General features: G+C 43.4%; 1 protein-coding gene across 1 annotated transcript; it reads left to right on the top strand.

Annotated features, from left to right (window-relative positions):
* Nucleotides 1-3,303: 3,303 nt before the first annotated feature.
* ZNF622 (zinc finger protein 622) lies at nt 3,304-11,087 on the top strand. The gene is made up of 7 exons (XM_014893088.2): nt 3,304-3,511; nt 5,073-5,681; nt 7,106-7,375; nt 8,112-8,274; nt 9,085-9,197; nt 10,020-10,163; nt 10,752-11,087. Exons 2-7 carry the CDS (start codon nt 5,075-5,077, stop codon nt 10,877-10,879), a joined length of 1,425 nt encoding a protein of 474 aa, XP_014748574.2. The 5' UTR covers nt 3,304-3,511; nt 5,073-5,074; the 3' UTR covers nt 10,880-11,087.
* The last annotated feature ends 577 nt before the right edge of the window (nt 11,088-11,664 follow it).

Genomic DNA, 11,664 nt, shown 5'->3' on the forward strand with positions numbered 1-11,664 from the left:
ACTCCTACTCAAGTAAATTTCCATTTGCTGGCATTTGAAGAGGTAAATACTGTTATCTAGGACCCTCAAAAATTACAGCAACAAATAATAAAAATCTTCCACTAACATATATGTGTAGGTAAACCTGTGTTTGAAATTAACTTCATTTTGTATTTTTTTTTCCTTTTGAGGTGGAAAAATAGGCAGATGGCCAAAAAGAATATAGCAAAAGGAAGGATGCTGAGATTTTTTGACACTAGCTTTATTGTTGCTTGTGCTTTTTGTGTCAGTAATGCATATTGACCGTGTTTGCTGTCCTTTACCAATAAAAGGGTAAGCCTGTGCCTTCATTATCAAATACATTATGAAATAAGTGGATGCTGGATATAGATCCCACAAGATGCAGCTTTCAAAATTACAGTATCTCAACACCTGAGTTTCTGGAAATCATTAGAAAACATGGCCCACATCACTTCCACAGCCTTAGTTGCTAAGTTTCTTCTTTAGCTTTCACCAGCCTGTTCTTTTCGTTTGGAAAAAACAAATAAACAAAAAAGTCAAATACTCAACCAAAATTTTAAAAAAGCTTTTGTTGAAAAATCAGTGAGTTTAAAAAGTTCTCGGATGACTTAAAAGCCTCATTTCCTTGCCGCATGTTTAGGACAATCTGTACAGTTAAAAGACTACAAATCCAAGTTGTTGATGAAGCTTTGTAGGATCCCCAAACAACTGTGTGCTTCCTTGTCCAGGAGTACTGGTGCCAGAAGGGAAACAGGCTGCAGGATAGGGAGAGGCAGGAGGGAGGGAGCAGTCCTTCACAGGCTTTTCTGGAGCAGATTGGCAGGACAGACTAGCTGGCTGTCAATGGTGGCGTTATAACAGTGTGCACTTTATTGTTGTTTTATGAAAAGTACTTGTGGTTATAAAAGTGTGTAACACAGGGCACTCTTCTAGAAATAATAGATTAGATCAGAAAGAAAAGCAGTTGGAGGAGTTTCTCAGACTTTTTGTAAATTACCCATTTTCTGGTTTCAAGATAAGTAAATAGATTGATTTTGCTCCAGTACAACTCTCATTTTTCTATTTTTAATTTTTTTCAGAAATTAAAAACCAACCAAAACTTGAGAAAGTAAATCATTATAGTTAGGGACATAGTTGTTTTTCTGAGTATCTTTAGATTTTTTTTTTCTGCTGTCATGGTAGTCCAGTCCACACAAGCCCCTAAATACTGTGTAATGAGAAAGATGTAATTCTGTAACATTTAATATTCTTCCTCAGGTAGTAAAAAGATGTGTAATTTTCTGCAGGAAATTATCTCTTCCCTTTCACACAACCACATGTACGAAACACTTTGCTTGGACACAATACATTCCACTGCCAGCAGTTCACCAGCAAAACACAATGTTTCTGTCCTTTGTGGATTCTTTCCACACTGCCCTCAGTTGGAAATCCCTTGAGAAAACTTCATTCTGCTGTATTATAGCAGCAGCCATGAAATAGCAGTTCCTTAAAAATTCCTGTCACAATGGTTCATAGCATCTTTCCTACTGAGCACTGTCATTACCTTCCCATCCTTCAAACTGAATGCATGGGCAGGAAGACAGGCAAGGGAGTACAAGGCAGTACATAACTTTGAAACGTGCAGTTTTTCCATGGAAAGCCTACTTGTGTGTGTTCTCCAGTCAAAAGGCACACAGCATAGAGGGCATAGTGTGAGCCAGTGCCATGGGGTAACAGTGTGTGATCCTGCCCTGGGATCAGTGCTGCTTGTGCTGTGTGTGTGCTCACACCTGGCAGTAAAGGGCTCACCCTCCTGTGCCTTGCAGTGGCTTCTTCATGCATCCTGATGGAAGAAAAGGACATGTGTCAGGGCAGGGATGCAGGTCACTCTTTCATACTCAGAAAATTTCCCCTTGTGTCGGTACACGTGAGTGACAGGATCACCATTGGATTGGTGGCCTTAGGCATGTCAAATCCAATGCAAAAACACCCATTTCCAGCACACCAGGTTTCCATGCGTACGTAGCACACACCTACTGACCATTCTTCTGTTTGTTAGTGGAAAAAAATACTATTCTATGCAGAGAAGGTTAAATAATTGTAGCCAAAGTAACAGGATCTGAAGAGATATTCGTTCTACTTGTTCTGTGTTTGTTCTGCACTTTTTCCAGGCTGTCCCAGCCTTCTGAACAAATCCCTGTAGTCTTCATGTCTGTTCTCAGCACATGAGCAGCGTCACAGTCTGTGAGTAACCCCCACCCGGGCAACCAGAAACTGGAGAATTACAAAATGTCCGTATTTAAGTATTCTGCAGCACTTTACCTGCCTGATCACTGTTTTGTAAACATGGAACTATTACATTGATTGTTTTAATAAATATGTGTTAGTTTTTATCTTTCATCGTGTCACTGTGTGTTTGCTTCCAGAAATGGAAAAAACCCCTGTAACAACAAACGGGGTGACCTTATCACCCTCTGCAGCTACCTGAAAGGAGGTTCTAGCCAGGTGTGGTTCGGCCTCTCCCCCAGGTAACCAGTGACAGGACAAGAAGACAGCCATAACCTGCAACAGGGAAGGTTTCGGTTGGACATTAGGAAGAATTTCTTCACGGAAAGGGTGATCAGATCAGGAAGGGGCTGCCCATGGAGGTGCTGGAGTCACGGTCCCTGGAGGTGTTTCAGGGAAAGACTGGACGTAGAACTCCGTACCATGGTCTAGTTGACACCAAGGCGGTGTTCGGCCATAGGTTGGACTCGATGATCTAAGACCTCTTTTCTTACCTAACTGATTCTGTGAAAAAAAATCAAACAAACAAAACAAAAAGAAAAAAACAAACCTCAAAACAACCCACAGCGCGGCAGAACGCCGCAGCCCTGCTCGGCCCGCCTGGCACCGCTCCCGCTCCCGCCCCCGCTCCGGGCGCCGCCCGTGCCCCGCGCCCTCCGGCCGCCAGGGGGCGGGCGCGGGCCGCTCCCGCCGGAAGCCGTGCGACCGCTTCCTGTCCGCGCGCCCCGCCCCGCCCCTCCCTGCCGCGCCGCGCGCCCGGCACCGCCAGCTCTGCCGGCCGCAGGTGAGTGTCCCGGCGTGAGGGGCGGGATGGCACGGCATGGGATGGCATGGGATGGCACGGCACGGAATGGCAGGGCATGGGATGGCACGGCATGGCACGGGCTGGCACGGCACGGGCTGGCACGGCCCGGCGAGGGTGGGGGACAGGCTCCCTGTGAGCCCGGCCTGGTTCACGCTTGGCCTGCTGGCTCCCAGCTGCCGCCTACGCCCCGTCTTATCTCTTTTAAAATTTTATTTGTATTTATTTATCTATAGGTGTTGCCGGAATTTTTGTTGTCCGTGTGGTAAACGCCTGCCTGGTTCCAGGATTCGGGACACGGGCTCAGTTTAAATTCAACCGAAGGGAGCTAAAAATCAGCCGTAATAAAGAGCTCAGGGGAGATTGCGATTTGTCTGGAAGGGCTTGGCTGTGCTGAGCGCTTGTGAGTACCTGCGGTGTCGTTTTTCCTGAGCCCCACACCAGGTAGGACTCGGAGCTTCGGTCCTGTGCCTAAAACGGGAGGGGAAAATGCAGGCGGGCCATGGGAAGGTATTGTGTAACTACAGGGAATTCCTCTGGTTTATGCAGTTTGAGCTGTAAACATGACTCCACGTAGTAGTCAGAGGTGAAGGTTTATGGCTGAGCTGCTTTCTTTTGGGTGGGGCGGAGCCGGAGGAGATTAAAGGAGTGTTTTTAAATGCCCCCGTGGTAGTGTTGCGTGTAGCTTCTGTCTGTCGTCATGAACCAGGAGATACTATTCTGCCTCAGAGTCCTGAAGGAGTTTGTCACTAACTAGCGTGGCTCTGGGTCAGTGGTTTATGGCAAAGGTTGATGCTTGGGCGGGGAGAGAGGCAAGGAGCCAATACTTGGGATCTCTCAGTGGGCAGAGAATACGTTTTTCTCTGAAACACAAAAAGCATCAGATGATTATAGTACTCCAAATAAAATAATATGGCCTTTATTTTCCGCATCACTGTCACACTGTAGCACAAGCAATAATATATAAGGAGCCCAGTGGTTCCGGGGAATGAGTGTGTTTTGACTCTACATGTTTGTGACTTCTGCCACTGCTTTTCCCTGTTAGTAGCTTCAGGGAGGGGCTGCTTTTCTTCTCCCTGCCTTCAGACCCCCTCATCTTGATACATTATTACTTTCTTCTCCAGATTAAGCCATAATTTTTATAAATCAATTAAAACATGAGAGTGCTTTCTGTGATCTCCAGATCACAGTTTTTTTGCTTTTGGACCATTTAAGAGATTCCATCACTTCTTTAAACAAAAAGAATGTTAAGATTAATGTATGGGTTTGGAAAGGACACCATCAGCAGCATCACTGGCAGGTCACTGCTCTGCAGTTGTCCTGTACCAGCCCTGGTAACACAGCTCACCTGCATGGTGGGAAGTGGAGGGAGACTGGGGTTAGCAGTGGCTTCAGGTACAAGACTTAGGCATGACTGACTGCATCTCCAGATGTACAGCTCTGCATGGTAAAGTGTTGTCAACACTACACGCAGTGCTCCAAAGTAGCTAAGAAGTCTTTATTTTTAAATGCAATAACTTTTTTTTGCCATTTAATAAGGGTGTGGAAAATAGAAAATAGGCCTGTAAGCAGGTTTTTCCTTTTTACCCTTATTTCTGAGGAATCATTGGTGTCCTCAAAGTCTTACAGTTGGCAGAACATGAGCTTGGTAAGAACCTTTAGTCACTGATCTTCAGTGAAAAGTGAAATACTGTTGTTGTGACTAGGGCCCCTCTCCTGCATCCCAATCCCAACAGGCACAGCGTTCTGCATCCAGAACTGGGATGCTCAGCTGCTGCTCTGGTATAAGTAAACTCAAAGTCTTTTATTTATAAGTTTCCTCTCTTCCTCCTGCCCATGAATACTGCACTCGTTGCTGATGCTGGTGTTAAATAAATTTAATTCTGTGCAAGAACTGTGTGTCTAATACTGCCTTAAAAGAAGGTTGTCAGGATGTTGTGTTGGGGCTTTTTTGTGTCTGTTACTTAATTTTTTTAGCATGATTTTCTTTTTTGCCACTTCCTAGTAATGGCCACCTACACTTGCATCACTTGCCGTGTGGCTTTCAAGGATGGTGACATTCAGCGTGCCCACTACAAAACCGACTGGCACAGGTACAACCTGAAGCGTAAAGTTGCTGACATGCCTCCCGTCACTGCTGAAAATTTCCAAGAGAGAGTCCTGGCGCAGAGAGCAGTAGCAGAGGAGCAGAACAAAATCACTGCCACTTACTGCACAGTGTGCAGCAAGAGGTTCTCCACTTTCAATGCCTATGAGAATCACCTGAAGTCCAAGAAGCACCTGGAGCTGGAGAAGAAAGCTGTTCAAGCTGTCAGCAAGAAGGTGAAAATATTAAATGAGAAGAATCTGGAAAAGGGGCTGGCCCCAGCGAGTGTAAATAAAGATGAAATGAACACAGCTATCCAGCAAGCCATCAGAGCCCAGCCATCTTCATCTCCAAAGAAGACACCTCTACCTCCTAGTAATGCAAGTAGCTCTCCAGTTTCCAGGGAAAGCGCTAGCTTGTCCCAGAGCAGAGAACGACCAGAAATACCACCACGGCTGCAGTGGTTTGAGCAGCAAGCAAAGAAGCTAGCTAAGCAACAAGCAGAGGAAGAAGAGGATAATGAAGAAGGTAAGGCAGTATGCACACTGACAGAACATAGCTTGAAGTGAGCTATGGTTTGAGCAAAAGCTTCCTCCTCCTTCTGTAGCAGCATTTTCCATCACAAAAGGTCTTATTGTTGATTAAATTTTCAGTTTAACAAAGGAGTTAAGGTTGGTCCATGTTTGCAGTCAAGGACTCTGCTGTGTTAGTGTTTGAACTTGCAGCTGTTCAAGTGACAGACACTAATGCATGTAAAGATTGAAATAAATAGTCACTAGTATGAGCACTGTTTCCCACATAAAATGTCAAAGGAACTTTTCTTTAAAGAAGGCTAGTAACAAGTTAGTTAAAACTACTTCAGAAAAATAAATGAACAAAAATCCAGTTATGATCATTTGCTATTGTCCCAACTCATTTTCTGATCTGTTGAAGGGGGATGGGACTGTGGTTGGTTTTGTTTCCCTCTGCCCACGAAGACCAGAGGAGAAAGTTTGCTCTTTAACCTGACTGTGTGGTGTCACCTCTCAGCATGTTGGTATCTGTGTTAAAATGTGTTCAAGAGCTGCCACCCTAGTGGCCTTTCCCTGTGACTACAGCTCTGTGTTGGAGGTCAGCCTGGAAAGCAGACAGCTGAAAAGATCAGAGCTTCAGAATTTCTAGAAAAGGGGTTTTTTTAACCTGGATGCTTTCAGTGTTGTAGTTGACAGTGCAGCTCCAAACACATCTATTGGAGCAGATGAATGGGGTGATTGAGCTGTAGCAAGGGGATAGGTATGAATGAGGGGGAACTTCATTCCAGCTTCTGAAACCCCTGTGTCACGTTACTGCATCTGTTACAGCAGTTCTGTGCTCTTGACATTTCAGTTGCAGTCCAGCGAATCTGTTCTACATGAGAAGAAACATTTACCTCTGAACATACATCATAACACCTAAGGAAGAAGCTAGCTTCCACCTGTCTAGTACTAATGTGTTAGTCATAAATTGTATTGCGAAAATTTCAATAGCTTTCTGAATGCTAAATGTTCCTTTAAGTGTGTGAGCAGGAGTGTGTGTTCCCTCACTACTGGAAATGGGTATTTTCCTGATGTTACCAGAGCTTTCTTACTTTTAATGAGCCATGCTTGCATTCTTGTGCTGTGATGAATTAAAATTGAGGCATAGAAGCATCAGTAAAGTGTTAATAGTTGAGAAAATGGAGGGGGAAGAGCATATAAAGTATATAAAAACCAAAAGTTTTTATGAGCAACCTTGTGCTTTGCTGTGCATCTTAAAAAGAAATGTCTTTTACTGCCAATGGTAAATTCTTGCATCTGGAAGTTACTGTGTGGCACTTCACTGTAAGAACAAAAAATGCAATATATTCTATGATGGCTTTTTCTAACTTATTTGGGACTTATTTTGCTTGGGAAAAGTATAAAATAAATATCTTTTTTTTAAACTTCCTTTAAAAGACTGGGAAGATATGGATTCTGATGAAGACATTGGCTCTGACGAAGACATTGACTCTGATGAAGAGATGGAAAGTGTGGAAGAGGAGGAACAACAGGCAGAGGCTGAAAGCGTTCCTGCTGTTGGAGCCATACCAGTCACCGACTGCTTGTTCTGTCCACATCACTCAAGATCTCTCACAAAAAATGTGGCGCACATGACAAAAACCCACAGCTTCTTTATTCCAGATATAGAATACCTTGTGGATCTCAGAGGACTAATCAAGTATCTTGGTATGACTCAATGTTTTAGAATTTTTTGTCAGGATAATTATATTCTGATAGTGCTTATTTTCATTTGGATATGACACCAAAAGTTCTGGTGTGGGTTGCTTTTTTTGTTGTCCGAGTGCTGTCAGTATTTTGATCATGAGCAGGACCACAGGCTTCTCGGGGAGAATGAGAAAAAACTTGGATGAGTAAACATGGTCATGTACCCTGTAGGTCTCACATAGTTTTCTGATGTTGAGAAAGTTGCTCAAATAATAGGAGATCTGGGACAAAATCCTGTTGCTAAAGCTTGCATATGAACTGTGTTGTCCTACCAGTGAGTCACAAGTATTTGTCTCTTCGGTTTACAATGCTTGTGAGAGAGCTAAAAGCTAGGAAAAAAATGTATTATCCTTCAAGTCTAAAAATAATTATGAGAATAAAATTACTTTGGAATATTGGATAGAAATGTTTTTCTATCTCATACTGCAAAGTAATTTTATTGGAAGTGAGAAATTTGTTATTGAGACTACTGAATGGCCCATACCTTGTCACAAGAAATCTTCAAACAGCCAGACTTGTCCCTGATGGGGCCATATGGTCAAGGCATAGGAACAGCAGGGCTATCCTGGAAATTAAGGGCTCAAGGCTCCTTCTAAGTCTCTCTGCCTGCAAGCTGGGAAGGCTTTGTCACAGAAATGTTAATTACGGACTAGGAAGATTTTGTTCAGACCAATAGAAGTGCCAATGTTTTCTGCAGGAGAGAAAGTTGGCGTTGGGAAAATCTGCATCTGGTGCAATGAAAAGGGGAAGTCCTTCTACTCTACAGAAGCAGTCCAGGCTCATATGAATGATAAAAGCCACTGCAAACTCTTCACAGATGGAGATGCTGCCCTGGAATTTGCAGATTTCTATGATTTTAGGTGAGGTAATTTCTCTTTGAGTGGGACATAGGTGGGGATAGACAAAAGAACAGTTAAATATTACATTAGAAACTACTATTCATTCTTACAATTAAATGGTGTTTCATGTTTCAGTACTTACTTTACGTTGCTGGTTCCCCATTGCTGGTTCCCCACTCTTTTAGGTAATGGTAACAGGAAAATTGGTGTCTTCTTCTGTGACCATTATTACCAGTCCTACATCGAAGTACATTTTGAATTTTGTTTTGTATGTTTGCTGTTACTGAATTAATATTTCAGTGCACCAGCAAAGGTCATAACTGTCTTTTCTATTACCTTTTAAACAGATTGTGGACTTAACACCTACTGTGGGTTTCTTACATAAGTTTTATTGTGTAGCTGGAGTTGAACAGGACTGCTATGATTTAGAGGCCTCTTGTTGAACTTCCTGCAGCTTATCCTAAGCAGTGTTCATATTGGTCAGAAATACCTTGTATTATGGTGACAGGGGGAGCTTCTGGGAGCGTTCGTTCAGTAGCTGTGCAGAGCTGGTGATCTGCACTGTGGTGGCTTTCCACCGCAGGTCACTGTTAAGTGTGCAGCAGCAGAACTGTGCTGAGTTGCAGAACAGGGTGGAGGAAAGAGGTTCCTTGTCTCCAGGCCCTGTTCAGGGCAAGGTTCTGCTGTTAGGCACTCTCACACCAAGGCAGGTGAAACATGGCAATGCTTGTGCTTTGCTGTAGCTATGCATGGTGGTTCTTTTGTAGAGTGGGTCTGGATAGATGGAAGCTGCTCACCATGTTTAAACCATGTATTGCTGCTCTTCCACAGGAGCAGTTACCCTGATCACGAGGATGGGAAAGATGTGGAGAGTCCTGGAAAGCGCTCAGCAGAGAAAGAGTTGGATTATGATGATGACACCATGGAGCTGATCCTTCCATCAGGTGAGGACAGAGTTTGTGTTATACCATAACACTCTGCACTTTCCTTATCTGCCTCCACTACCTGCAGCACAGGCCGTTGTTGTGTTTTCCTCTGGGAAGGGAGGAGGTAGCTTTGCATTTAAGTGTCTTTGGGGTTATGTCCTCACCTTCCATTATTTTCACTGCCAAGTAGTTCAGCTTCTTCAGCACTGATGGATATGTGAACTGTGGCAGTGGGGTGCTTTGCCCATTTTACATCTTCATTATCATGTGACACTCATGGTATACTCCAGCATATTTGTTCGAGTACAACTTGGAGTTATCTAATGTAGGGGTTTTTTTGTAGAGGCCCAGCTCCTACCTAATTCAGTAAATTAAATTATTAAATAGCCTTTCTCTACTTCAGCATTTGGCATTTTGCTTGCTTTTTTTTGTTTGGTGATTTTGTATGAGGGGACGTCAGCCCTTATATTCTGAAAAGTGCTGCCAACTCTGCAGTTATACAAGTTTTCCTGAATGTTAGCAAGTGGCTTCACTGTTTACTTTGAAACAGCATTGCGTCTCTGCTCATTCCACTAATGATAATTTTCTTTTCTGATAACTGCCTGTTTGTTATCTGAGCTAAGGCCCTCTTGAACAGCATCACATTTTGTGCTTTTTCTTCAAGCAGCTCTTACAGTAATTACATTGAGTTCCTCATAATTCTAAAATTTTTAATGTTCTGGACCCTTTAAAAACATTTCTCAGCAGAGGGGTTTTCCATATTTCTCACAATACGCTTGAGTAGTCCCATTTCAGAAGCTGGTTCATGATGGATAATAAGATGTCCCCTCCTGTGAACAGGTGCCAGAGTGGGTCACCGTTCCTTGATGAGGTATTACAAGCAGCGCTTTGGTGTGACAAGAGCTGTGGCTGTTGCGAAGAACAAGAAAGCCGTGGGTCGGGTGCTGCAGCAGTACCGAGCCTTGGGCTGGACGGGGCAGGCAGGTGAGTGACAGTGGGAGGGCTTTGCAGAGGAGGACGCTCTGGGATGTCAGCACTTCACAATTCCAGAGGTCAGCTTTGCTTTACACGTGGGTTTTATGCAGTAGTTTGTCTTCTACTCGGTTCATTTTAATTCCTGACATCCAAGCAGATACAGGAAGTTTGTTTTAAAATCAAGTGCAGCTGCTGTGCAGGCTTTTCATTATGTTGTTTGTGATAACTTGGTGACTTCTTGAGATTTCTTGGTTTCTGCCCGTCCAAGCCACTACTCTTGCTATTTAATAATACTACGTAAGTCACGCTTTGACAGAATACTTTTCCAGTTGGGGAACAGTATTGTGGTGTATATCCACTTTTGAAATATAAGAATCATGCTTGCAATGCAAAACAACCTTTGCCTTAATCACATTCATGGGTATTTGTAGAGGGAACTGGGCTTTGCCCAGAGAAAAGTGAAAAGAAGAGTGCCAGTATGGGAAGGAAGACCTATAGGTAACTGCTGAAGTACGTGGGCAGGTCAGCTGGTTTGCATGCAAGTTGTAGAAAGGTGACAGACATTGATCCATCTGTCTTCCTTCTCTCTCCCTGCAGGGGCCATCTCTGCTCAGCAGCGTGACATGCAGTACCTGCAGAGGATGAAGTCAAAGTGGATGCTTAAGACAGGAATGAGTAACAATGCTACAAAGCAGATGCATTTCCGGATGCAAGTCAGATTCTGAGTTCCAGAGAGAACTGCCTACAACTGGTTATGGGAAGGGAGATTTAATGGTTTCAGAGTTACGGATTCTCTTATTAAAATGGACTTGGTACCTATCAAATGCTGATGTGTTTGCTGGTGTGCCTTCCTCTGTAAAACGAATGGCAGAGAACTTGTCTCGTCTGAAATAATGGTGGACCTAACTTAAAAATAAAATATCTTCAGTGGAACATGTGGCAGAGTAGTCATGGCTATGACTGAAGGTACATGCATAGTCCTGCTGCCCATCTTTGTGCAGCCCATTTATGGGGGGCAGTTGACATTGTCATTTGTCTGAATATCTTCAGTTTCCAATTCTGCTAACTGGTAGAAGCCAAGAGGAGATCCTAGATCTAAATGCTTCAGATGGAGTTTATTGAATGTTTTCAGTAGTGGTGCCAGACATATCAGCTGGGTGTTTTGGAGTTCTAGCTGGTGCTATTGAAGTGAAAATTTGAGAGCAGTTTCATGGAAATGTAACTCCAGGATTAGCACTGTCCTCAGAAGTTGACTGTACTTACCTAATGCTCCAGCTCAGGGCTGGATTAATAATCTGCAGTGTAGTTATTTTACATTGAATGTGATGAATTTTCATTTCCTGAAAACTGCTCAAAATTATCCTATCCTATCTAATATTTAGATGAATGTTAATCAAAATTTTGTGTTTCCTGCTTAAAATTCTGAAGATATTGTGGATGACAGTGTTTGTTGTTACCACTCAGTACTGGTGTTTGGTTATCGTCATGCAGTGACTCAAGACATGTATTG

Source organism: Sturnus vulgaris, chromosome 1 (assembly GCF_052056855.1).
Source record: "Sturnus vulgaris isolate bStuVul1 chromosome 1, bStuVul1.hap1, whole genome shotgun sequence".
Classification (NCBI taxonomy): Eukaryota; Metazoa; Chordata; class Aves; order Passeriformes; family Sturnidae; genus Sturnus; species Sturnus vulgaris.

Bases quoted from the DNA above. Each gene is read 5' to 3' on its own strand.
- ZNF622 (XM_014893088.2), top strand. From the start codon at position 5,075: ATGGCCACCTACACTTGCATCACTTGCCGTGTGGCTTTCAAGGATGGT. The intron at 5,682-7,105 runs GTAAGGCAGTAT...TTCCTTTAAAAG, and splicing joins AGAAGAGGATAATGAAGAAG to ACTGGGAAGATATGGATTCT. The intron at 8,275-9,084 runs GTGAGGTAATTT...GCTCTTCCACAG, and splicing joins GCAGATTTCTATGATTTTAG to GAGCAGTTACCCTGATCACG.